At 40.8% G+C, this 26,973-nt stretch overlaps 1 protein-coding gene across 1 annotated transcript; it reads left to right on the top strand.

The window, feature by feature from the left end:
- Positions 1–345: 345 nt before the first annotated feature.
- Positions 346–24,265, top strand: C6 (complement C6). The gene is made up of 17 exons (XM_013961022.2): positions 346–503; positions 1,327–1,483; positions 3,909–4,053; positions 4,559–4,700; positions 5,596–5,734; positions 7,506–7,706; positions 9,574–9,814; positions 11,360–11,482; positions 12,503–12,669; positions 13,108–13,333; positions 16,406–16,577; positions 17,729–17,840; positions 18,237–18,369; positions 19,382–19,573; positions 20,089–20,179; positions 21,627–21,868; positions 23,809–24,265. The coding sequence occupies exons 1-17, from the start codon at positions 346–348 to the stop codon at positions 23,988–23,990; spliced, it is 2,823 nt and encodes a 940-aa protein (XP_013816476.2). The 3' UTR covers positions 23,991–24,265.
- Positions 24,266–26,973: the final 2,708 nt, after the last annotated feature.

Genomic DNA, 26,973 nt, shown 5'->3' on the forward strand with positions numbered 1-26,973 from the left:
ATCTTTAGAAAGATATGGGCAACAGCAAATCTTTGTCACATATTCAAAAAGTTTTATATGCAATTTCTTAAATGGGAATAACATGCGATAATGACTAGTACTCTGGACAAATAAGTGGCAAAAACAGCCATTGTGATTTCTATGACTGGTCCTTAAAGTATTAACTAAATTGTTGATGCACCTCGTGCATTACTGCCACTTTCCAGGTACACTGGTTAGTGACTTGGTATTGCAGATCAGATTTATAGACTTTCAAAATCAAACCAGATGTATTACTGTAACATGGGCACAACTGTGAGTGCTCCAGTTCCATGCGCTTTTGTGTTACCTGTCCATTTGCTGTAGATGAACACCTTCAGTATAGACAAGACTATTTTAATGCACTTTATCCTGCTGGGCCTGGCGATTGAGAGCAGCCAGGGGTGCTACTGTGAACATTATCCGTGGGGGTCGTGGTCCAGCTGTTCCCAAACCTGCAATTATGGAACACAGACAAGGCACAGGTAAGGCCAAATTAACTCTATTTTTATTTTGATGTTTCTAAATGTCTTCTGAGAAAATACCACTTTTGGGGAGGAGCAGCTGTCTCTGAAGCAATTGTTTCCATAACATACTAAAAAAGAAATATTGCCATAGCCAAGTATTTAGCAGGTGAATGGGTTTTTTTGTTTTGTTTTGTTTTTAATGGTAAGATTTAAAAAATTTCAAGGTTACATATATAGTGCATTGCAGTGTCTCCAAATGAACTTATTTCTGCCAACACACATAGTGAGGAGAGAACAACCTTGTCCTAAATTGGCCTTGCCAGCCATGTGCGCTTGAGCAGCCAGTCCATGTGAGCAAATGCTGGCGGAGCAGGGCTGGGGCTCAGAGCCCTGTTCTAGAGGGTCTGCCTAATGCAGAGCAATGCTGTGGGAGGTGCAAGCTATGGCACGGCAAGCCCACAGAAAACTCCTCCCTGTAGGATTAGTTTTCAACAACAGTTAAAGTCAACTGAATGTTCAGCATCACCAAACTAGATGCAATTCACTGACATATTCTAAATTGGCCAGAATTCCCCTCTTTCCATCTCGTCTCTCTTTCTGTAGCCATCGTTTGGGCCATTCAAAGTGAGATGGATCAAAATCAAGTTTCTTGCTCCATAAACTTTGGGTATACTTGGATTTTTCTTTCAATCAACATTTCACAGCTGCCTATTGTTACTCTAAGGGTTTTTTGATTGTGTTCAAATCATTATCTTTAGCCTTCACCCACAGTTAGAGAACATCTATCTACAGTCTGTCTATGCTCCCTTTCTAGTGTAACTTTTTCAATTAAATTTTTTAGGCAAATAAGAATGGATGAATATTATATGCAAAATTTCTGTGACCAGCTATGCACAAAGCAGGAATCTCGTGCATGTAACCAGCAAGCATGTCCTATCAACTGTCAGCTTGGAGACTTTGGCCCTTGGTCAGAATGTGACCCATGTGTTAAAAAACAAGTAAGTTGAAAATTTATTATACGGATGAAAGAAATAATACTAAAGAGTTACCTTCATTTCAGACATTCAACTTTATGGAAATTGATCTACAAAATCACAGTTTAAGTTAAAAAGGGAAATTGGTTATAAATTATCATAACAGTAGGAGCTGGAGGGAACAAGTTAAAATAAGGAGATCAAAACAGAAAGGAGCAATTTAGTAGTGTAAACCCATTTATGAGAACTTACTTGAAAAGTGCCACTGTCATTATTATAAATGAGTTTTCAACATAGAGGATAAATTAAGCCATAGAGTTTGGATGTCTGTTTAAGTAGGAGAAAGTCACGGAATCTTTATGACTAATCCACAGCATTTTTATACATCCTGAAGACAAGAAAAGTAATAGGATCAAATCATCTATTGAAAAGAGTTAATGGCAAATCCTAATTGGCACTGGCTAGGAGTGCTCAGGCTGCATTTTACACTGATATTCAGGATCAGTTTGAGACTGCTGTGAAGAAATCCAGAACACCGTTTCCCTACCCTTTGTAGCCTACACAAAAGCCAAGTGGATGTGCTTAATATTTGTGGAACAAAATCCTTCTGGGATCCAGTCTCTGGATGGTGTTTTCTCCTCTTGGGCTTGTGTCTATTGACTGACAGTAGAGTTAGGAGTTAGTTGTGGGACTGCTGATGGGGCACTTCCAGTGTGCAAGGCCTTTACCACCTGGGTACCTTCTCTGGCAGAGACTGGAGAGGTGAAAGAGCAGGTGCAAGTCAGTTTGACCTAACAAAATCAAGACCTGGCAGATATGAGATTGCAGGTTAGTGGAGTGCAGGTCGTTATAGTCGTTACATGGCTGGTGGGTCTCAGCTTGAGCCTGATCATGAGATCATCCTCCACTGTTTGTGCAGACAGAGCCTACAGCTCTCCCTCCAAAGGTCCCACACAGCTTCATAAATCCATGCCTGACTACCTGCTAGGTATCATATCTTTAGACTTATGATAGACTTATTTGTGATTCTGCCTGCGCAGAATGAGACCAGCATGGTGTAGAAGTCCACGAAAAAGCCGTTAGTTCTAGGTGTGAGATATGCTAACTGCACTGTGGAGTCCTGTCCTACAACTGAGATGGAGAGCATGGTGAGAGCAGAGGGGAGAAAGACAGCAGGAGACGGCAAATAAACTACAAGAGCTGAAAGGGGACATTGCTCTCAGCTTCTTTCCAGTTAATAGCCTCTTGTTCAAGTGCCAGTTTTTTTACCTAGGCATCTGTATATGAAACATTGTTCCATTTTTATTAACTTTAAATATTGATGCAGGGTGTTTATTGTTTCAAGCAAAAAAGTGCTCTTGTAGACTGCAGTCCATTTTTCCTCCAAACCATTGCTTGTGATCCTTATAAATACTAACAGCCTTGAGAACAGAGGACGTGACTTCCAAGATAAATGTGAAGATCACTATCAGCAAGCTCCTAATGAATGGGAGGAGATGAGCAGGTTGAAGCTCAGCACAAAGAATATATTAACTGTGTTAAGGAGCTCAAATGGAGTACAAGGAAATGTTATCTTGAGTCCAAAAGTTCACAAATGGTCTTGTGTTGCTCCTCTGCACCCACACTTAATAGTTACCCAGTTACACCGGTTTTAGTGGAGGTCCTCCCTCATTGTTTGACTCGGGATCCATCTACAGTGAAGGAAGTCTGCAAGGAAACTGTATGTGGGGAAAAATTCTTCTTGGAGAAGGAGCAGTTCAGCTGTACAAAGATAGATTTCACTGGTGAGCCCTTGAAGTAGGGTGAAAAACATCTGAAGTGATTTGTCTAGCAGCCTTCAGCTTCATTACTCTGTATGAAGGGTCCTGAGACAGGGAGGGGGGAGAGAGAGTGAGTTCCAGATTTTGCTCCCAGATCTTTAGGACAGAATTTTTCAGGAATACTGTTTTTTGTCTTGTCCAGTCACCCAGTGCTCCTCAAATGAGGGGCCCCCATGGGTGGGAGCCAGTGAAACAGGGCAAGCCAGGCCAGCTGATCTAGGAACGGGAATACATGCTATTGTCCTAGCATTTTGGTTTCAACAGTGATGATAAAGAAAAATTTCAGATAGGCTGTTCACATATCATTTCCTGCTCTACCCTTTAAACAGAAGATAAAGAGACTGTATTTTTGGTTCTCGTGTGATACAGCCCAGGCCATCAAAAGTTTAATTATGTGTACTCTGTCAGGGCTACCGAGGCTCTTGGATTTTATTTCCCTGCCTGCCTTACCTGGGATGATGGTGTGACAGGACCTAAGGACAAGAATAACTGATGACTTCCTTCAGGGCTATAGCTCCAACAAATCTTCAGCAGCACTGAGGCATGTGGCTCTGCCTCAGATGCCCCTAAGAGTCCTTAGCTACAAAATATACACAAATAACCCTGTTTTGATTTCTTCTTCCCTTCAGTTTCGTGTCCGTTCACTGCTTCGCCCATCACAGTTTGGGGGTCAGGCCTGTACTGAGCCGTTGGTGGATTCCCGTCCCTGCTTCCCAACTAAACTCTGCAACATAATGGAAGTTGATTGCAAGAATAAATTCCAGTGTGAAAGTGGTAATGAGAGTCTTCATTATGTAATTGCTAAATTATTAGATAATCAAAAGATTAAAGGTATTGTTTGTTTATTGAGGGTCAGGTGAGGGTCTTGTATATCTCATGTACAAGCTTGAGGGAAAGGGGCAGGGAGAAAGTTTACTTGACTTCAGTTTCAGTCTGTCTGAGTCCAAACTTGCACTGTTTTTATTAAATTTGTAAGCCCTCTTGTGGAAATTTCTTGTTTGCTTCTATTTAAATATACCTGATTAAATGCAAAATAACCTTATCCGCATACCTGTTTGCTAAACCTTAAATTAACTCATCACGGCTTCCAAGCAAGGCACATAAGTAGAGCTGAAACAACTGTTTCCTACTAGAACAATCAAGGCAGGATTTTGCCTTGCTGTTAATTCCTCGGACAAATTCACACCTTTACTAGGGGAAGACACTGACTGCTTTTTTTTTTTTGCATTCAGACATAATGATTTTTTGCATAAAGCTTCTTGCTGCTGTTTCTCCGCAGGTCGTTGTATTGCAAAAAAACTGGAATGCAATGGAGAAAATGACTGTGGGGACAACTCAGATGAAAGAAATTGTGGGAAGAAAAAGACAGTGTGTAACAGAAAGTATGAGAGTATCCCAAGCGTGCATTTAATAGGAAGTGGGTAAGTCAGTTTTGTTTGCATTTTTCATAGATATGGTGAAATTTTGTCTCATGAATTTGCATAAATAAGATAATCTTCATACTAGCATGTGAAAGTATCCCATTAAACTGGATAACCTCTCAAATTAGAATTAACAAGAGATTATAAGAATGCAATTAATCAGGCTAGAACTTGCCCACTCCATCTTCCAGGCTTAGGCTCCCTTCTGTACTGCTTGCTATACTAGATACAATAGAAAGAGCTGTCAGAAAGCACTGCTGTCTGGAGGACTTTGACTGCCCTCACAACACCCAGTATATCACATATCAGCAATTGCTGGTTCAGTTATGCCAAAGCACTTTAGAAGCTGGGAGGCTGTTCCTATAAAGATGTGTGATTATGCATGATCTGTGAATTTTTTCACATCTTAATACCAACCACCACCTCTTCCAGACTGCTAATTTAAGCAGTTTAACACCTAAACACGGGATGCCAGCTCCAAGTGGTCTTGCATTTTTGAATGACTTCAGTGCACTCTGGAAACATCATTCATGTCATGAATGGGGAGCCACTCATTTTCCCAGGCCATTTTTATTTGTGTCTCTGCTTAAATAAGAATGATTGACTAGAGAATCTTATGCTAACTTTGTGTGTGATTGTCTAGAGGGCAGTGATGGAAAGTAGGAAACAGGTTTGCTACTACAGCTTGGATATGTTATTTTCTTAGGCAAATTTAGTATAAATTAGGAGTTCTTGTAGAGAAGCTTTTTTCAAAGCAGTAACTTTACCTTAATGCTCATACCGTTTGTTGGTTCAAACTTACAGTATCTTCAATGCAGCTATATACCACTTAAATGATCCAAGTCTATATATCTTCCTGAGATCTTTTAATCTCTGGATGTTACTTTTCTGTTAGATTTCACATTCTGGCAGGAGAGAGTCGAGGGGAAGTCCTTGGCAACTCATTCAATGGAGGACAATGCACAACAGTGAAGCGCAATGAGACGAGGATATTATATCGTGTTCCTGCAAATTTGGAGGCTGTCAGCTTTCAGGTACTCTCAAGCAGTGACTCTTAGCTGAAAACCCCTTGTCATAATCAGTCCAAGTTATGTACCTAAGTCTTAAGCAGTGATGTGTGTTTTAGGACAGGACTTCTCAACGTGGTGAGGCCTGAACATGTTTCAGGTAATATGTGGAAATGGGATAAATTGAGCTAGGCTTGGTGACTCTGTTCATCTCTTCCCAGTTCATGTTAACTCACTGCAAATAGACTAGAGTCAAGACAGTTGATCTGGGCTTCTCTCCTGCTGCCTTGTGGCTGTGACAGCGTCTCTGTGATCTAGTGCCAAGGTCCTGCTCCTATCCCCAAAGTAATTCAGTTAGAGGCTCATTCAACTCCAAAGTTCATTTCAGCATCACTGTTGTATCCTCCTAACACCAGCTTTCTCAGCTCTCTTCTAGTCATCCATCAGCTTGAGAGACAGCTCTCTGAGCCCTCTCGACCCCTCCTGTTTCCTGCCCCAGCCCCTCCAGTAATCAGTGAGGAGAGTAGGCAGATGTGGAGTGTGGGTGGGAGGAGGAGAAGTACATGGTCTGATAAGGAGTCTTGCAGGACAGGCCAAGGATTAAAAGATCCTGGCTTCTATCTTTCTCCAGAATCTCAGAATCACAGATGGAGATGATGACTTCAGAAAAGAATTTGAATGCTCTGTCTAGGGTGCAACATCTGGCTGCACACATACTGGCAGGCCTTCACTGCAGCAAATAATGCATTGGTAGAGAAGAGATGCAGGACACGAAAAAGGCTCAGGTAATGGATGAAATCTGCACTGCTGATTTTTGCCACCAGTGCTGCAAGTTTTTTTTAGCATGAATTTAAAAGGAGCACCTGAGCAGGGCACATTAATGTGCCCTGGAAACTGTAATCGATTTGTTTGTAACCTGTAGGTTTGGTCAATGAGATTAAAAAGTTACTATGCTCAGAAATATTTAATGGAAGAAACAAACTTTAGTTTGCCCAAGTCTCTCCAAAACTGTGCGATTTAAGTTCTTTTTGTTAGTCTGCAGAAAAGCTTGTGTCTCAGATACTTCTAGAAGTTCATCTCTATCTTTTAACAAATAAAGTCATCTTCTCTGGTATTTCTTCAGGGGGAATTTGCCCGAGTTCAGTCACTTCTGAGTTGATGCTAAAGTTGTCTGGGTGCCTGCACTGTGCACTGTGCACTGTGCACAGCACCACTAAGGCTTACCAAGGATACCAGGCTGGCTTACTCCCTGTTTTTTCTCCACCTGTCCCTAGTCCATCATGCAGTATGGGTGCCCACGCTGCAAGTATGGTCTAAGACTCCAGTCTGGATCAAACTTGTTAATGCCTTTAGCAGGGGAATCGGGAAGAAAGGACAGAAAATGCCAAGCTCTATGCCTTGCACAATATAGAAGCCGTGGGACTGGGACTCACTCCTAGTGTAGTTAACAAAGGTAGTTGTGACGTAGACTGAAGGTCTGGGAGTCTTTGAAAAGTGTATTGAAAAATTACTCCTAATTTTCAGGAGGCAAAATTTTAGAAAGAAGTAATACACGTTTATTCTTTTTTTCCTCTTATATAACTGCATATTAGTAAATCTACTTCTCACATTCATCTCACCTACTAACCTGTCTCTCAAACTCATCTTTTGTGTTAAGAATGACTTCTCAGCTTACTGCCTTGTCTCAAATATTCAGGCATGTTTCTCCTAGAAAAAATTCAAGAAGTCATTGCTTAATAGGTTGGTCTGTTTTGGATTATTATTTGGGCAAACACACTTCCCTTTACTGAATCTCCAGGTAATAGATGAAGAGGATGATGTAGCATCAGATTTCTACAATGATTTAACTCCTCTGAGTGACAGTGATGCTAGAAGCAGTTCATTCACTCATGCTGCCAAAAGAACTTCTGGGATCCCATTTTTATTCTCAAAAAAGAAACGAATACAAGTCACATCAACTTCCTCCTTCAAGAAAGCCATTGAAGCCTCATATGAAAAGGTAATTAAATGTTACCTCCAATTTCTTCCTTTCAGTTTCCATCTGCTCATTTCAGAGAACGGAGCTATTGATACTGATGATCACATCATGAAAAAAGAAAACACCTGAATTGCCTGGTTTGTGATTTCTATTTTACAAAATCACTGGAATTACCCATAAAGAAGTTCCGTTTCTGATACCACAGCATGTTCCTGCTTGTGACATACCTTCTGTAGTGTAACATACTTCTCTGTTTTAGTACAGAAATCATAGGATTACCCCACTTACAAAAGTTTAGGTTTGACATAGATTTGAGATTTTCAAATAAAATAAATCAGTCCTTTCCCAGTCTCAGTTATGGGTAAGAAGACAGAGTGCTGTGGAAGGAACAGTGGCAAACACAGCTCCCAAAATAAGTGAAGTTTGCTCAAGAATGCATATTGGGAATTAAACCATATGAACTTCTTCTCATTTACTAACCAGCTTTCACCTTGTAATATTGGAGTCACACAGCTGCCAAGTTGTGGTTGCTCACAAAGATAACCTCAGAAATAACACATCCAGAGAAAAGTTTCTGAGAATAGAAAGCCTTTTTCCCATTATGCCATTTTAATGCAGAGGAATACTGAGGAATATAAGATTCATGTATTTTTAGTTTAATGACAGTAAAGGATCAGTTATTTAGTCTGCATTTCTGCATAGCAGAGGCCATAGGACTGACCAGAACTAAGGCCTACTTGAAACCCAGGAGTTGTAATAAAACTGGAATTCATCTTTCACAAAAGTGTCAGTCTTAATTTTAAGGGTTTCTATGACAGAGGCTTTACTCCAAGCCTTGCTAACTTGTCCTGGTGATTAAGTAACTTGATTTAAATAGTTCATTATTTCTGGTCTGAATTCATCTATAGTAAACTTCCAGCCACTGGAAACCTATTTAATTTGATTCCTGTGGAGATAGTTATACACAGATCAAGTTGTTCTTTTGTAGAACTGGTAAATTATTTTTGGTAGAATGGTGGCTTCTTGTTTGCTTAAACACAGTCCAAAACTACTTATGGAAATGTTCATTTCAATGAAACTTTCATCAGGAAGGTTTTTTGGGGTGTATGTTTGTTTTGAACATTGTTGTCATGAAATCCCAGAAACACACTGTAAATAGCCAATAACTTAGTAGTCAGGTGACCCAGGTTAAAATCCCTCCTTAGTGGGAAACTCCTGTCTAGGTACATCCTTGTCTCCAAGCCCACTTGGCTTAGAAGATACAAGCAGAGTAGAGCCAGCTGTCTCAAAAATATGAGATTTTTCTAAATGGAAGAGATGTTTCCAGTTTCTGAACCTTACTGCTTTGCTTTTTTTCCTTCTTCATGTCCTTCCTGAAACCTTGCCTGTTAAAAGTCTGACACGTAAACTGAATGAGATCTTCTTCTCTGCAGTTTTAGTTTTAGCGTACTGATAAACAAGTTGGGAGACCTGATGACAGTGAACTAGTATCCAAACTGCCAACTCAAAGGACTGGTTGTAAACAGCCCACTGGTGACTGTGCTTATATGCTGAACCCTTTCCTCCTGGCTTTTTGTCTTATTGCTGCTATATTTCTTATGGCAGGAATTGTTTTGCTTTCTCTTTGGTGCTTACGGAGTCTTAATTTTTGTTGGAATCCTGTATACTTCCAAAAAGCAATGGAGTATTATCCTGTAGAAACTAACGTGGCTCTTGTAAACTCAAGGGCTAGTCTGTGCTAGTTTACTCATGGTTAAAGTAGTGCAATACACAGGGTAAATTAGTTCTTGCAGTATGGCTCAGATCATACTCTCAGCCCCTCTACTTTCTGCAGTTAACTACCTATGAAAGTGCTCACTCCCTTTTTTTTTTTTAATTTTATTTCCAGAATTCCAACTTTATTAGAGTCTATAAAGTTATTTCTGTTGCAAACTTCACAATGAAACAGTCAAATCTGCAACTCTCAGACGTCTTTCTAAAAGCACTTAATCACCTGCCCCTGGAGTACAACTATGCTTTATACAGCAGAATATTTGATGACTTTGGCACTCATTATTACACCTCTGGGAGGATGGGTGGTTCCTATGACATTCTTTACCAGTACAGCTCAGAGGAGCTAAAAAACTCAGGTATGTAACATTTAGCAAGAAGTCATGATTCACTTACCACCTTTTCCTATGGTTTTGTTAAGACAAAATCACTGTCTATTTTCAGGCCTTACACCACACAGTAAGTTCTCCAAATTAACATTAAAAACTTTAATCCTTTAAACTTAGACAAAGGAATTACCCACACTGCCTAAAGCTAGAGCAAGAGGAAGTTTTTGTTCCAGACTGTTTTATTTTCAAAAGTCCAAGAGGATCCTTACTTGGTCAATATTAGAGTATTGGATGATAATTGTCCTGGTGTTTAGTCCCTGGGAGATGTGTTACAGCCTTGGTGGGAGAAGTGGCACAGGAGAACAAGTATATCCAGACCTGTTGTCTGTGCCCTGCTGCCCAGGAAGGGTAACATAGCCCTGGGATTTCGGTGTGGAGGCTGGCTGGGGCTCAGGAGAGCTGGAAGGAGCAACTGGTCAGAGGGCAGGATGGAGCTGGGAGAGTAGGGGAAGTGCCAAGGATGGAGAGCAAACGTACTCCAGTGGGAAATGTTCAGGGACACTTCTTAATATCTTCAGATCAAGACCAAGTGCCAGCTGGAAAAGATATTCCAGTCAAATATATGCCACAGTAGGACTGAAGCCTGATGAGAGGTTTAAGCAGTACCTTCTGGGCTACAGTCATTAAAGCTGTTGGTATGATTAGAAATGACCCTGGAACTAATCTCATGACAGCCAGATTGTCAAAATGAAAACCGAATACCACAGAAGTGGAAATCTGAGATTAAAAGCGGTGATTCTTAATGCTACCACTGTAAGTTGTATGGGTGTGAGAGGGTACATGAAGGGGCTGTTAAGCATAACTGTCTAATGCTATTTGTACCTGAGGAAGTGGAAGCCTGCAGCAGTGAAGTCTCCTCTTAGACCAGTTGGTGGCACTGCTGAGTGAATGACTGTGTGACATAAAAGCTGATATAAACATACACACATTTTTATATACACGTGTGTGTGTATATATACATTATATATATCATTAGTATATAAATATATTGTATTACTATTTTTTAATGTATGTATACATATATTTTGAAAAAGCTGATATACTAAAATCTTTTTTTACCACCCTGGGAGGAGCAGCCTGTTTCCAAGCCCCTTGCTGCAAGGAATGGCAGTCTGCTGTTCCCACCAGTGCTGACCTCTGCAGCTTAGTGTCCCAGACAAGCGTGACTACACTGAAGGACAAGAGCTGTTCCATGGGGTGCTGCTGGCAAGAGGGGGCATTAGACACCACTGGAGAAGTGGCATGGGAGAAATACCCACCCCAACAGGAACAGGAGGAGGAATCTGGGAGAAGCTGGACATAGGTAGAGCCAATGGGACCAGCGGATGAGGAATAAAAGAGGGGCTGGCAGTGGGGAGTGGAGGGTGAGGAGCTTAAAGTTGGTACAGAGGTCAGGAAGAAACTAGGGCGCAGCAAGTTCTGCAATGGCTTGTGTCACTGTGGGGAGCCTGAGGGCATGGTACCACCACATAACAAGATTATAGTGATTCCGCTGTTGCTTTGTGGTATTTCCAGGTCTGGCAGTGGATGAATCAACAGAGTGTGTCCGAACAGAAACCACCAAGCGTGTCTTTTTCAAAAAGAAAAAGAAAGTCAGTACCAGATGCACCACAAACAGAATGACTGTGAAACACGAAGGTGACCGTGACGAGAATGAGGCCCACGCTCTGTCATTTACTATGAGAGATACCAATCCCTCAGCTAGGTGCCCAGGGTAAAATCCTAGTTCTGCTGAAGCAAAGGTGCAGCTTCCACCAATTTCAGGGGAGCCAGTATTTCTCTCTGAAGCAAGCATCAGACACATCATCTCACTTGCAAAAGAAATTACAATCTGGAAGTGCTTTTCCTCTGCTCTGGAATGCCATCACTAGGGGATCGAGTGATCCCACAGTTTGAGGGGGTCCACAGTGGTGCTGTGTCTTCCTGGCAGTCATGGATCTGACAGACACCTCCCTTGGCCTCGACTCCGGGGCAGCCCATGCTGGAAGTGGGAAACGGGCGCAGCCTGCAGCATGCAACAGCAACCAAGTCCCAGTCCTCACTGAGGACAGCTTGGGGCTAGTGAGAGTCTGGCAGCAATAACACAGCCCTGCCCTTCCCCCTACCCCTTCACTGGGCCAAGCAGAAACCTCGATGCAGCAGACTCCCTGGCAATGCCAAGAACGTGTCTCAGTAGCTGCAGGAGGGTAATTTTCTCCAAGAATATCAGGAGTCATGTATTCTGCATCAACAAAAACAGGGATTTGATCACCTGTGCCATATGTTTAACCCTCATTTTATGATCAATTCCAGTTACTCATATGTTTAACGCAGGGACTAAAGCTCCTGTCTTGCAGAGTGTCCTTCTTCCAGTGGAGTCTGTTGTATGCCTTGCATCTTCCACAAGTCTGTTGTGTAGATCTGAATATCTCTGTGGCTGAGGTGTTATATACTTTTCTTTGGAAGACTGTGACAGACTACTAAATATAACAGTGGGAATTTTTTTTGGGGGGGGGGGGGTTGGCTTCTTCAGAAGCTAATTTCATAAAACTAAACTTAATATATTCTTTTAAATTCTTCTCTCTCTATTTTTTTTTTTAATATATATCACTCTGTTATATTCACTGTCTGTGGAGGCCTTTATCTGTTTGACAATTCTTCAATGAAATCCTCTTTCAGGTTCCATTCTGCAGTCAGCTGAACGATCGGTGTCTCTGGTAAAAGGTGGAAGGTCAGAATATGCTGCAGCTCTCGCCTGGGAGAAAAAGGGGGCTTTTCCAGAACATGCTGTCTTCACAAACTGGCTGGAATCAACAAAGGACAATCCCGTGGTGGTTGACTTTGAGGTAAGAGAAGAGCAAAAAATATTGAGGTAGTAGAGCACTCAACAATTAGCTGTTCTCTAGAGAGCTCTTTGGATGTTTTCCATCTTTTAAATCAGGATGGTGCTGAATGTGATGATATGAATTACAAATGTGCAGGCACAATATAAAACAACGTGCAAAATATTTATTAGAACTACATTTTATGTGTCTCAGCTTATAAAGCCACACCAGATTTGCATCAAGAGGGAGGAATATGAGTGAATTATTCTGGCACCAGTTGAACTGGAGCTCAGGTATGGGCAGGGGCTAGTTACTTTGCAGGAAAGCATTGCACAGTAAACAAGAACATGTTTTTTTCCTGAGCACTTTCCCTTGTCAGGCCTACTTTACAAGGGTTGGCACATAACTAAACTGAACTGGTACATCTGAGTAGTTCTTTACTGGATGGTTATCTTTCAGGTGTCACCCATCGTGGATTTGGTGAAGAACGTGCCGTGTGCAGTGACCAGACGTCGCAACCTCAGGAGAGCCCTTAGAGAATACGCGGGCAGGTTTGACCCCTGCCAGTGTGCCCCGTGCCCCAATAACGGCAGGCCCGTGCTTTCCGGGACAGAGTGCCTCTGCATCTGCCAGGCCGGCACCTATGGGAACAACTGTGAGATGCGAACTCCAGATTACAAATCAGGTATTTCGGTAACACTGTCATGACCTAAATATGGTCTTTCTGATGTAGCATGCATTGTGGGCTGTGGTCATGAATTCTGATGCTGTGGAAAAGCTAAAAAGTGTTGCTTTTCTAGATCATTTGAAAATTAAATTCTCTATGTTTTTCTTTAGAACAAAAGTCTGAAATTCCATTAAAAAGGAAAACAGAATGATTATGACCCTATACAAATGTTTCCTGTAATTAACTAATACTTGAGCCTTTCTCTGCTATGTTATTTCCAAATCGTAAGTTTCCAAAACGTATCAAAAAAATACTGTTCTCAGTGTAGCAGTGTTTAGTCCTGCATTTTGAACTGTTGAGGTTCAACCCGTTCCTATTACACCAGGTCTCTGTTTCATTAGATATTCCATGGTGGTATCCCAATTTTCCAAACTCTGAGTCATTGGCAGTCTTTGATACCAAGCTCTTACTTCTGGAGCTGAGACTTTTCCCAAAAATGTTAAATAAAGGGTTAGTCCTAAAACATAGCCATCACTGCCCCTCTTGGGTCACTCTGTTCATACACCTTTCACAGTGCTCAGACGCTGCAAGCAGGATACGCACAACTCAAAAGCTGTTATTTATTGGATAACACACACAGTAGATAACTGGGATTTAGCCAGATATAAGGACAAGCATTAGTTTGTGCGTTTTCCCTCTAAGACCCCCCAGGAAGTCTTTGCTGGCCAGGCAGCATCAGCCAGGTGGGGAAGGGCTGGCCTCAGCTACTCCTAGGGACAGGTCCTTGATGTTGCTGCCTTACATATTCTAAAACCCTATTTTTTCTTCCTTCAGGATTTTATACCTTTCCTTGCTGGTGGTGTGGGGGTGCTTTGCTGGTTTTTTGTCCCCCCCCCCCCACCACCTTAAACCCTTGAGCTGCTAATAATCCTGTTTCAGCAAACCTACTTTTGTCTGTAATTTTACCTGCTATCTTGTGCTGTTCTACTCTACTGGCTTTCTCCCAGCTCTTTCTCCCAGCTTGGCAGTTTCCCCGGGGTCTGCACCAGGGTTACATGGGCAGGCCATACCAGAGCAGGGCAGCTAGCCCCCAGGGTGGTGCAGCTTGGGGGATGCAGACAGAGTGGGTCACAACCCTACAGAGCTCTAGGAGTAGTGATAGTCTTGGTTTAATATAGCAAAAGGAATTTATCTGCTTTCGACTTGGGCAATATAACACTTTTTCATTTTTCATATATATTACCAGGTGAGTTTATCCACTTTTTTCTTAATCCCTATGATGCTGGTTTATAACCCACCCATATTCCAATAAATCCCTTTCAGCACAGCCAGTTTTAATCTTCCCTTTGATGAACACCTTCCTCTTTATACTATTTTTACTAATTATAATCTTCTTTCACATAACAAAACTAGTTTTACAGCACTATATTTAAACTAGAACTCTTCTAACTTAAAAACAAATAACTGAGGTAAGACATGATGAAGCTGTCTGAAATCATGACTGGTGAATAGGAACTTATTTTTCAGCATCTCACAATGTAAGAATACAAAGCTGGAAGGTGGCAAGCCCAAAACAAATGAGGAGACGTGGTTCCCCACACACAGTGTTGTTACGTTGTGGAATTCCTCACTACAGAATATTGTGCACATTAAAGGTGTGCGTGATCTCAAAGGTCAAATGGACATGTCAACAGAGAAGTCCATCAAGGGCTATTAAAAACAAGGTCATTACTTTGGGTCCAGGAAGTCCCTGGCCCCAGTGTGTTGGAGTTTTGTAAGGCTCTCTAGGGAAGCGTTGCTGCATGCCCTACCTGTTCTTATAATCCTCCCTAGGTATCCTTATGGTCACCTTCAACAGCAGAATGGATATACTCTTTATCTAACTTAGTATGGCGTTTTTATGTTCTTATCATGCTTTTCCAAAATACTCATGATATGTTATATCCATGTCATATCTTTAACTGAATATCCCCCAGCAATTTTGTCGATCAAAGATATGTCTGGCCTACCCTTAATAAACACATGACATTTCTTATCCCAAGGTGATGGTCAGAAAGCATAAGGATAAAGGGAAAATTAAAAAGAAATCAAACTGAATAGTCTTGACTGGTAAAATAAATTATAAGACATGGTAAAAGATTCCTTAGCTAGAAAAGACAGAAAGAAGTCAATGAGAATGAAGCTGAGATCAAAGATAACTGTGATCGAAATGAAAGGAAACCCATGTCTTGGTTTTCACTATGGACTATTATGGCAAGACAAAATGGCTAATGGATATAAAAAATGTTGTTTACAAGGTGGAAAGGAAACTCAGTTTATTATGACTAAAGAGAGGGGACATATAATCAGTGTTCTGAAGAATTTAAAGAACACTTACATGCAATTGCAACTGCAGTTTTTTGAATGAAATTGGCAGCAATACCATATATGTGGAAAACAGCAGATCAAAAGGGGAAGGAAGGGAAAATGATTCAGGCAAATAAAGGCCATGTTAGCTGACTGATGAAATATTTTGAAAGAAATAAACAACTGAAGATATAAAAATGAATAGATGAGTGCAAAAAATGTATTGTGTGCAGAGAAGAAATATTGTGTAAATAAAAATTCTTATATAATGCTTCATGGTGACACAGACAAAATACCCCAGGGGTAAGAAAGACAGTGGTGTTTTAATTTAGTTTGCATGGGAAGTAGATTTGAGTTTTAGACTTACTGTTAGAGCTCCAAGATTTAATTTGATAGCACAGTGTTTTGTGAGTTATCAAAAATGGCTGACAGCATCATGAAAACTGAGAACATCTATGCCTGCAATAGAAGTAGAAAATAGACTGCTTCTCAGTTTGGATGTGACTTGCAGACGAAACTGGAAAGGAAGGTATATTCAGGCTCTCCTAAAGCAGTTTGAATTTGGCTGACCATCTCTTTGGAAAACTTCACACTCTGGATACAATCTACTCCCTTAACAGTTACAATTTTAAATCCTCTGAAAACTGTTATTAATTTCCCACTGTTCCTCTTGTATATGGACCAAGATAAATACAATGAATGGTGCATATTTATTAAAAGATGAGTTTCTTTTATTTCTTTCAGTTGCTGTAGATGGCCACTGGGGTTGCTGGTCTGAATGGAGTTCCTGTGATGCTTCCTTCAAGAAAAAAAGGAGCCGAAAGTGTAATAACCCTGCCCCGATGAATGGAGGGAAGCCCTGTGAGGGTGAACAGGAAGAGGAGGAGGACTGTTATGTCTCAGTGTTCATGGACAGGTAAGAAGATAGTAGATGTAAAAACCTCCATGGTTGTGGGGTAGAGTTAGAGTCCTCCAGAGAGGCTTTGTGACTATCAAGGAGAAATAACGGAGACAACTCTCCTGTCCCAACTTTTGTTGTGGGGGCCAAGAGAAGGAAATTTCTGAAAATCTTTGCAGTTTAGTTCAAGTTTGGGTTTGTTTGTTGTTTATTCCTAGAAAACACATAATGAATTCTATTCTGACGTACCTCTACAGATATTTACTCTACTTCGCATAGCTTCCTGTCTGAAGCCTTAGAAACTCGCCCACTTCATGGGATTTTACAATTCCCTTTTTCTGAGCTACAGGATTTAATATCATGTCCTCTTCTCTTTGAGATTTAGGTTTGAATTCAAAGCCTCAGAGAGAATTCCACTGAAACTACCAGGCTTTACATATTCCTACTTTGAATTGATGTGATGTACCAATGTCTTACGGTTTCAGCTTGAAATCATAACCCCAACCCAAAACTGGGCTCAGTTTCCTGTGTCTTCAAGAGCACATTTTTGTACAAGTTCAGTTTTTCTGTTAGAACCGAGAGCAGAAGCTGGTGAGGTAGAATTCTCATCATCTCCACTATAATGACTAGAGGAGATTCATTTCGGGACCATCTGAAAAACAGTGGACTGGCAGGCTGTACAGCTCCACACTCACAGAAATCAGCCTTCTTTAACCATTGCCTGACAGCAACAGTAGGGTTTTGACTATGTTCCCTAAAACCCAACCAAATTGTGTGGACCCTCAGTACCAATCAAAGTACTTAAACACAGTCACCCTTAGACAGTCCCTCCATCTGCAGTTCTTCTTCACCTCTTTTTTTCTAACTTATAATGAATTTTCATATCAAGTTATGTCAATAAAAATTGTGGCTCTATATCTATCACTTTTCTAGCTCTTTACAGTCTCCTTCCTATCAATACTTGCTACTTCTGACCTTTTCCATCATCCCTTACTTAATAGAATTAAGGGTGGGGTTTTTTGTTTTGTTTTTGTTTTTTTTAGCCATCTTTGGGAGTGGGTAAAATTTCTCATCATTACTGTGTAAAGCTTCTGAACTTCTACCATTGTTTAAGTTTGGTGACACCACTGTTTAATATACATCCTTAACAGAAAATTCTTACTTTTCAGAGGGGCTCCTTGTATAAATGATGATGAAGCAAGGAGAGAAGATGAGATCTTGATTGGTGAACCTGAGTCTGGATGCTCCAGGCCAGACCCACCAGAAAATGGCTTTATCAGGGTGAGCAAGAAAAATGTGTGAGTGATATGGAAGGAAAGAATGTGGGAGAGTTGCAGAGATGGAAATTTTTACAACCTCTTTGCTAAGTATACAGAAATAAGTCACATTCATGAATATTTACTTCTTCTGATTTCACCTGAATATTGGAAGTATAACACCACTTGCAAAAGATCATTTCCATCTGTAAAGTGGAAATGTTTTTCTAGCTAATTAGAAACCCTTGTTTCATGTTAGTCTTCAGTAATAATGGATCTCTAAATCTAAGATAATATTGTATTAAATTTTTCACTTGGTTGATTAACTGAAATTTTATTTTTCACTACCTTCATTCATTTTCTTCTTTAAAATAATTCTGAATGTGATTTACAACTACCACATATTTAATTTTTTCTGTAGAATGAAAAGAACCAGTATGCTGTGGGGGAGGAAGCCGAAATTGCCTGCATGACTGGTCACGTCCTCAGTGGCTATCAGTTCTTTAGGTGTCTGCCAGATCAAACCTGGAAACAGCAACATGTTGAATGTGAACGTAAGAAACAGAAAAGTAGTTTGGCTCAGCAACAAAACAAAAGAGGAATAAAAGTAACCAAATACAATAAAATATAGACTTTAATAAAAGAATCTATAGTGGTACCTGAAGAGACACCATTTAAAGAGGGCATCTCATGCATTCACATTAGAGATGATAAAAACCTACTGAGTGACTAGATTTTTCTTCTTTCAGTTCAGTTTCTTCTTTCAGGAGTGTAGCTATTACATATTCTGTAAGGATATTGCAATGTTCAGTGCTTTAGAAAACTCTGAGATGGATTTTATCAGGTCCTTCTCCAGTTTAGTTTTCAGTATCTTCAACAGAAGGACTCATTTTTTGTTTCCAAACTTATCTAGATAATCTTTAAGTTGATGACAGTTATCCTGAAGAAAGCATTCTTGGAGGAACTTGATTCCCACTTTTTATATTAAATGGAAGATGCATGTATTATCCCTCTAGATTGCTTTGAAAATCTACACAACACATGAATTCCCTGATGTATTTATAGTCCAATCAAAATTAAAGATCAGAACTGACCTGGGTTTACTAACAGGAGAGACTCCAATAGTTCACTAGAACTCAGTGTAGTTTTATTGACTTAATATTAACTTTATCATGAATTTCTTCTTGAATATGTTTATGAGCTTTCTATTGCCATTCACTTTGTCTTGTTAATAGCTTCATTTACAAAAACAATGTAAAAATATGCTGTGAATGTCAGTCTTATTATTTTTAACATACTGTAAAATTAAATTACTCATACTAGCATACATTAGAAACAAGTAATTAGTTATTGATAGAAAAATATTTTACAGAATGTATTGACATTACAGGGAATTGAAAATTTCTAAACTTAATTATGATAAATATTTATTAGTTTTAAATGTCAGTCAGAAGTGTTCAGTATTGTTGTGACTATATAGCTCTTCAGCTGAAGCATTACGACTTGCTGTAAATATTCCTGCATCATGAAAACAACAACAATCTTATTTTTTCTTATTTATTGCAGCTTCAGTATGCCTCAGGCCACCAACCTCTTACAGCGTCACGATTTTCCCATTTAAACAACAGTACAATATTGGTGAAACTATTAAGTTAAGCTGCCAAGCTGGGTATATAGTCACCAGTCAAACAGAGTATACTTGTGGGAAAGACCTGTCCTGGACACCATCTATTTCAAGATCTATTACATGTGAAAAAGGTTAGTATTCCTGCTGGCGTATTATTGTTTTTCTGCTGCTGGGATCCACAACACAGTCATATTGTGTTTACTTTAGCTAGGTAGAACTGGGAGGCAGATGACCATTTTTAAGACGTATCGCAACTGATCATTAATTTTGGTTTTACTTTATGCCTGCCACAGTGCCATATAAATTCAGCCACAAACTTCTTCAAGTTCATATTTTTGGGGCAAGTTGTACCGTACGATACGCTAACTACAAAGTTGTGAAACAATATATGTATATATATTTTTTAAACAGCTGTATTAACAAGGCTTCATGAAAGCAAAGTAGAATGCATACGGTTGAAACTTCAGCTTTTCCAGTGACTTTTGTAGAGACTGATACATCCTTGTGGAATCCCAACCATGGGGACTTTTGAAGATAGAAAACTGGGATAAATTGAAATGAATCCATTTTAGGTTTTACAGCAGAAGACTAAGATAATCACGCTAATTTTGTTACTTGTTCAGCAACTCTTACTTTTTTATTTCAGATGAGCAAACTAAGATTAGAGGTATTTGCAATCCAGGACAAAAACGGGTTGGATCTCAGTGTGTTTGTATGTCTCCAGAAGAAGACTGTGGGTAAGTTAAGTACTTTCACTAGAAAAAAGAAAAGTCATAGTTTCTCCAGCTTCTCCAGCGGTGGACTGTTAGTCCATTGTGAACACAAAACAGGAAGAGTAACAGAAGTGACAACAACTTCAGGATTATTGCCGTATGTTCAGATACTAGCCAGCTATGCTATTATATCAAAATTACAGCCCCATTTATAGCCTATGAACAATGACATTAACCAAACAGCACCTCCCAACACATCTTTCTAATCTACATCTCCATTTGCTACTGGAGATGCCTACTCTTCCTTTACCTCCCTTTTTCCTCCAGTTTCTTGATTTTCACTGTCATCACTTCTGCTCTACTCCGTGTGTTTGAAACTACCCTTTTTCAGATGAATATGCTGCAAAAATACATGTGTATGTTTCAGTCTCCAGAGCATATAAAAGTACACAAGACTTGGACATACTGTTTCTTCATGGAACATGACCTTGCCTTTGAGCCTTCCAGCAAATAGACCATTCCTCTGTTCCTGGAGAATTTTTAGTGAATGGCTGGCAAGGGTGGAGGTGTGGTGCAAGTCTGAGTGCTGTCCTGGTGCTTGGGATGGGAAAGATGCGCACAGACCGAATACTGGCTGGACTGTTGTAGAGCTGAGACCTATGCACATCCCACCACAGGGCTCCTGTATGACCACGGGCAGTCCCTTGGCATGGGATTCATCTCACTCATGTCAGCTCCCGAATAATCAGGCATCTGTGCTCCCACAAGAGCCCTTGCGTAGAGAGAGAACACGTTCAGAGGGTGACAAATACATAGGTTGAATTGTCACAAATACATAGGCTGAATCCTATGTTAACTAGAGGGGTTTTGATGACTAAGGCTATAAGCTTAACCCTTAGAAGCCTAACCTAGGTGAGCTGGTATTACTCCCTCTGTCTGGAAGAAGATTGAGCTCCACAATGTGATACTGTTTGGAAATGCCTGCACATGCAGAAAATGAATCCACTCGGGAACCAAGAGTAATACAGAAAGGAACTATAAGCAGCAGAGCTGTGTTCGCCTGCCACTGGTCCCAAACGAATTGTGCCTCAGAGGCAAACTTACATCCATGGCAGCAATGCTGCATTAACTCAGCTAAACCACCCCCAGGGCCTGTGCTAGTTTGCTGTGCTTTCTGGAGGTTACAGCATGCATGGAGCTAACTTTCCATTTTATTGTATAGACATGCCCTTCACTTCTTATCTGCTAGATGGGAATAAAACTTCCTTACCTCATGGGGACTATGCTGAGGTATCAGAGGCTTCCCAAGGTCCAGATGCTGCAGTAGTTGAGACCATCTCATTTCTTAAGATATATATCCAGTCTGGCCATGGTTTTGCTGTGGCTCTTCATCCTACACCAGTGGAGTGTTTAGAAGCATGGACTTGTTCTATGGTCTGATAAAATAATTTTCCTTTTTTTCCTGGGGCAGCCACTACTCAGAAGACATCTGTGTGCTACATGCTGCTTCGGAACAGACCATGACAAAGCCCAGCTGTGAGTACTTAGCTGAAAATTGCCTCCGAGAGCAGTCATTTCATTTCTTGCATGTCGGCCCTTGCCGTAGTGATACCAACCAAGACTGGGCTATTGAAAGGGCAAAGCTCTCTACAAATAGCCTGAAGAAAGTGCCATGTGGCTATGACACCTGCTATGACTGGGAAAACTGTGCAGGTATGACTTCTGAATGGTGTGATTTATCCAGGGTTTAGGCACTGAAAATAAAACATTCTGGCTGCTTCATTGCTCTAAGAATGGGATTTACAGACATTGTGGTCTGTATCCTCTGAGCAATTTGTGTTGAGAAGAGTATGAAAGTGTGGTCAGTCCTTTGTCCCTCCTACCATGTGTTGCATTCACATACGTGCCTTCCCCCTGAGGCAGAAGTGGTATAGAGCTGCCACTCATTAGTAGTCAAGGCACAAGAGGAACCTGAAGATTAAGGGAACTTGCAATTTTAGGAGAATTAATATTTAAATCTTCAACCACAGAAACCTACTCCACAATGTTATGTCCCATTCCTTGTGAGGATACTATAATCACTAGTTTTGGACTCCAGGAGTTAATCTGGCCCACACCCTCAATAGCATATAATTAAATTATGAAATTAAATCATGGAACTACTTAGAAAGCAAGACAGGGACCATCAAGCTTAATGGGATTTTAATGGTAAATTTTGCGAATACCCACATGTGAAAACTGTGTTCATTAAGAGTTGTAATGAACTAAGCTGTTTGGTGAAATCCCAAAGAGGATTATTTTATAAACACTGTTGTGCAACTTGGCTATTTACTGTGTAAATGGCTGATAAGAGCAGTGGGTTTTCCTGTAAATGTATGAGGTGCTGGCTGGCTTGGCACCCATCACATGCTTGCCAGGAAAAGACTGAGTGGCAGCCATACTCATTCCTCTACTTGCTTCCGGAGACAATATGATCCTTATCGTACCTTGCCTATTTATGACAAACAAAAAGGCACTAGTGATGTGCAGCAATCGTAAAACTTGATTTTTGCAGATTCAGGATGATTTGTGGCAGTATAGGGTTTGAAGTAGATGGCTGTAAAGCTACCACATGAGGTATTGCTCCTGTGTGGGGCTGAAGCAGAGGCCAGGACCAAGTCTGCACCTCAGGCACTGCAGTGTGCAGGAGCCTTCAAAAGGTGATTATAACTTAGAAAGGCCTTGGGCTTATTTACTTCAGAGCCCTAAAGCAGCCTAGGTGTGTTCCCACTGTGGAGGTGGCTTGAAGTTGGATCCTGTGCCAGCTGTTCGGTGTTCTTCTCTGAAAGGCTCACAGGAGTCCTGTTCAGCAAGCAAAAATGAGAGTGCAAGCAAGAGTAAAATTAAATAAAATAAGATTTCATTGTGATGCTCAGGAGGTTTGAATTGAACTTTCCTCCTCACCTTCACAAAAGTCCTCTTTCCCACAAGTAAGCATAAACATTTAGCAAATGGAAGTTTTGGCATTCCTGAGAATGAGTAGCTGGTATTAACATGGGGCAGAATATACTGCAGTACCATGTGAAAGCAGCTAAACTGATGAAAAAAAACCACTTTTCACAGGTTTTAAGAAAGGAAAGGCAGAAACTTGGTTTCCTGCCTAGGAAATTTCTGGGAAAGAATCTAAAAAGTCAGAATCTGATTAGATCAGAAATGGATAATGAAATAACAGGCAGCATTGAGCTTTACCAAGACCAGCAGCAGATAGCTTAGCATTCATAAAAGGAGGTTTAATGAAATAGAAACTGACACAATACTGACCTCAAGACTCCATTTCACAGCAACATTGTGCGTAAGGATAATTGGGAACGGAAAGTCAAGTTCATAACTTTTTGTTTAGAGGAAAGGTCAGGGAAAACCAGTGGATAAAAATAGTTAGAATTTTCATTTCTGCTCCTGTATGGGCCAGTGCTGCAGAAACTGATATTTAAAGCTTCTTTTGTCTCTATTTCTAATACCCTGATATCTTTGTGTGCACACTAGGCTCTCTAACTAATGTACCATGAACCTGTAATGGCATTTTTCCCTGTTGATTTCAAAATGTTGTCGAACTGTAAAATGCATGTATTTAGTCATGATGTTTGCAGCTAAAACTCCAACACATTCTTTCACAGAGACACAGACCCAATGTTCCTGCCTGCTGCCTTACCAGTGCCCCAAAGAAGACAGCCAGCTTCACTGCATCCAAATGGTGTCGACCGGGAGGAGGAAGGCAGTCAGTCATTGCATGCTAGCAGCCCTGAAGTGTGCTGGTGTGAAAATGGAGGTGCTGAATCCAGAGAGCTGCCTGGGGTAACCCAGCAGCTTGCATGGCAGCCACCCTGATCTTCCCACCGTGCACGGGCTGACTGACCCTGATAAAAACTCACTGAAAGCACAAACGGATCAAAAACGAAGGATGGAAAAAACCTGAGCTAACTTACTGGATTTCTGGGAGGAGGGTGGAAATGTACTTTTTTTTTTGTCTGAAAATGAGTTGGAGTGTGGGGTATGGAGTTGCTCCCACTGCCAGTAACTGTGCATATGCAGAGGGAGGAGGGGGGAGAGGAAGGGGAGCTCTGCCTCTGGTTTCCCGTGATGTTGGATGAAACTTTTTCTTTCTAAGTCATTTGCTGCTCTGTCCCTTCACTTCTGACTGCTCTGCACCCTTGTCGCCTCACTGGCTGTGCTCGCAGCGTAGCAGCCAGGTAGGAAGATTTGGCACATGGTCACGAAGGCAGCTACCTGCATGGGCACTCGCGGTACAAATTCAGGGAGTGGTATGCAGTACTGTCAACTGCAAATACATCGTCATCATGAGTGAGGCCTTCAAAACCATGAGATTTTTAATCAGAGTAACTGAAGGGGGGAACTGTTTGCATTCTGGGTTGGTTTGTCAGTTTTGAGCCTTAGGCTCAGGATTTACAAAACTGAGGATTAGAAACTTGCCTTCCAAGAAGGGGAAGAAATCTAAAGGTCACTTTCTTATACTACCAGTCAACAGAACAATAAAAATTATGGAAAAGAAATCCTGACAAGTGTCTGTCTGTGAATAGCCTGTCCTGTGTATAACCATCACACCTGGCCAGGGGCTGAGCAGAGTCGTTTGGGAGCAGGGTGTGGGGCTGGAGGTGGAACGGTAATTTCACCTCCAAGGAGGTATCAGACCCCTACATTTGGGGTGTTGCTGAGCTCTCCAAATCAGGAACGGCTAGTCTCAACTGCATGGAGCTCAAGGAAAAAAGTGATGAATCCTGCTAAATAGACCAAAGCAGTGCATTTTCCTGCTTAAAATGTATAGTAAAAGTGATTGAAACAAACAACCGAGTGGTTTGCCCTTGTAAGTCTCTACTTCTTTCCTCCAACTGCAGATTTGTATTAATAGGCTGGTGATTGTCTGGGGGAGGGTTGCAGATTTGATTATCCCCAGCTTCTGTTTTTTAATACCCTTATTCCTTCTTGCTGGTCACATTTCAAAGGGGAATAATCTTTCAGAACGATTGTGTATGCCTTTTGCACCCTCAACAAGTGGTTAAGATTTCATGTTCCTGACCTTCCAACCTTAATACTAGCTTTTCATTACAGGACCCTGAATCTGGTGTTGCTGTCTAGCAATTTTTGTTGTGATGTGAGGATTTTTTTTTCTCCCACGTTTTTCACCATGACATATTGCCAGATGAAGTTATTTCGGGGTAAATAAAAGGTAGCTGAGAATTCACTTGCTGCCCGCATTTCTCTAGTACCTCCTTTCTCAGAGTGGCTGTGTGCATTATGAGCATTCACGTTGACTTGCGTTGTTCTCTTTTCCTGATTTGGGGGGGGGGGTAAACTCCTGAAGTTTCCATTTTTACAGTTGAGCATTAAGGCACAGTGAAGATACATCATCTGCCACTCGCTAACAAGGATGGTGGTGGTTCAGCAATAAACTGAATCCAGCTGAAATCTTCTGCTTGCTGAAATTAGTGGAAGTTTTACTGTTGGTTTCAGTAGTCAGGACCGTACTTGCAATGATTTAGAATTTGTTGCTGTGCTTGTATCACAGGGGTCTCCAACCGTTGCCCCAAAGAGTTGGACTTTTTAACATTTCCTGCAACATATATATGTTTTTTCTTGAACAAGCTCTCCTCTTCTACTGTGATAATTTAAATTAGGTAATAGAGTTTTCCTGTTCACTGGTGCCTGGAAATGCCTGCTTGCCTTTGCCATTGTAAGGTCCAAGTAATGTCTGGTTTGATGGATCATTGCCTAGGGTCATAAATTATAATTGGGGAAGATGAAGGAACACCTGAACTGAATCTGTCAGGGTAACCAGGGTCACAAGGACTGTACCAATTCTCAAAGGACAGCTTTCTCAGTAATGCAGCTTCTCCAATGCACAGAAAAATCTCATCTGTTTATTTTTAATGTCAGAGAGAAGAGGCATTATCCAAAATGAATATAATGAGCCTTTTCACTGACGCAAACAATTCAGTACAGCATCACAGCATTTCTATTTTTTTCTCTGTTATGACAATATGTGGAGTGTACATAGAATACATTTACCACAACCTGACAGCTGAGACATGATACAACTGCTGCACAATTAGCAGCTAGCATTCTGGGCTTCTGTATAAATAGTCATTGCAATTGTAAAGTAGAATGCAATATTTGACCAAATATAGAAGAGAACTGAATATAGATACAGCATCTATTAAAATATTTATCTTTATGCTACTTCATAAAGGGGAAATCCAGAGTTCCCTTGACAGGATGGAAGGTAGGGTAGGGTTCAAAAGTAACAGCCAAATATTTACCAGCAGACCGTTGCATAATTGTTGTGGTTGCTGTTTTCTTGTTCCAGCTACAAGAGAACATCTTGTATTAAATGTCTGAGTCCTGGCTTTTATTTCAACTGTTATGTCGCAAGTAGGCAGTTTGGTGCAAAATATGTTGTGACTATTAGATGCATATGCCAGATGCATGTTCATGCAAAGTCACTTTATGCAGCAAGTGAAGTAGGAGATCAGAACCAATGTTTTCATTGGTGCTGCTTTCACAGTGAGTGATAAACTGGAGGTGGTATTAGGAAGTTGTTCCAGTCAGGTTCCTTCTGAGCTTGCTGCTGCTCTAATGTGCTCATGAGCTTGCACTCAGGGATGGATCTCCAGCACCAGCTTCATTAGTGGCATTTATGATAGCTCCAGTTCCACAGATTCCATTTTCTTTATTTGGAGGAAGAGGTCCATCACATTTTCTGATCACCAGGAGATCGCTGAGCGGTAGGCTTCTGCTAATCACTGTGCTTCAAAAACAGATGCTTC

Source organism: Apteryx mantelli, chromosome Z, assembly GCF_036417845.1.
Source record: "Apteryx mantelli isolate bAptMan1 chromosome Z, bAptMan1.hap1, whole genome shotgun sequence".
Taxonomy (NCBI): domain Eukaryota; kingdom Metazoa; phylum Chordata; class Aves; order Apterygiformes; family Apterygidae; genus Apteryx; species Apteryx mantelli.

Coding starts and splice junctions, on each gene's coding strand:
- C6 (XM_013961022.2), top strand. CDS start 346: ATGAACACCTTCAGTATAGACAAGACTATTTTAATGCACTTTATCCTG. Junction 16,578..17,728: donor GTCTCAGTGTTCATGGACAG/GTAAGAAGATAG, acceptor CTTACTTTTCAG/AGGGGCTCCTTGTATAAATG. Junction 19,574..20,088: donor ATCTATTACATGTGAAAAAG/GTTAGTATTCCT, acceptor TTTTTATTTCAG/ATGAGCAAACTAAGATTAGA.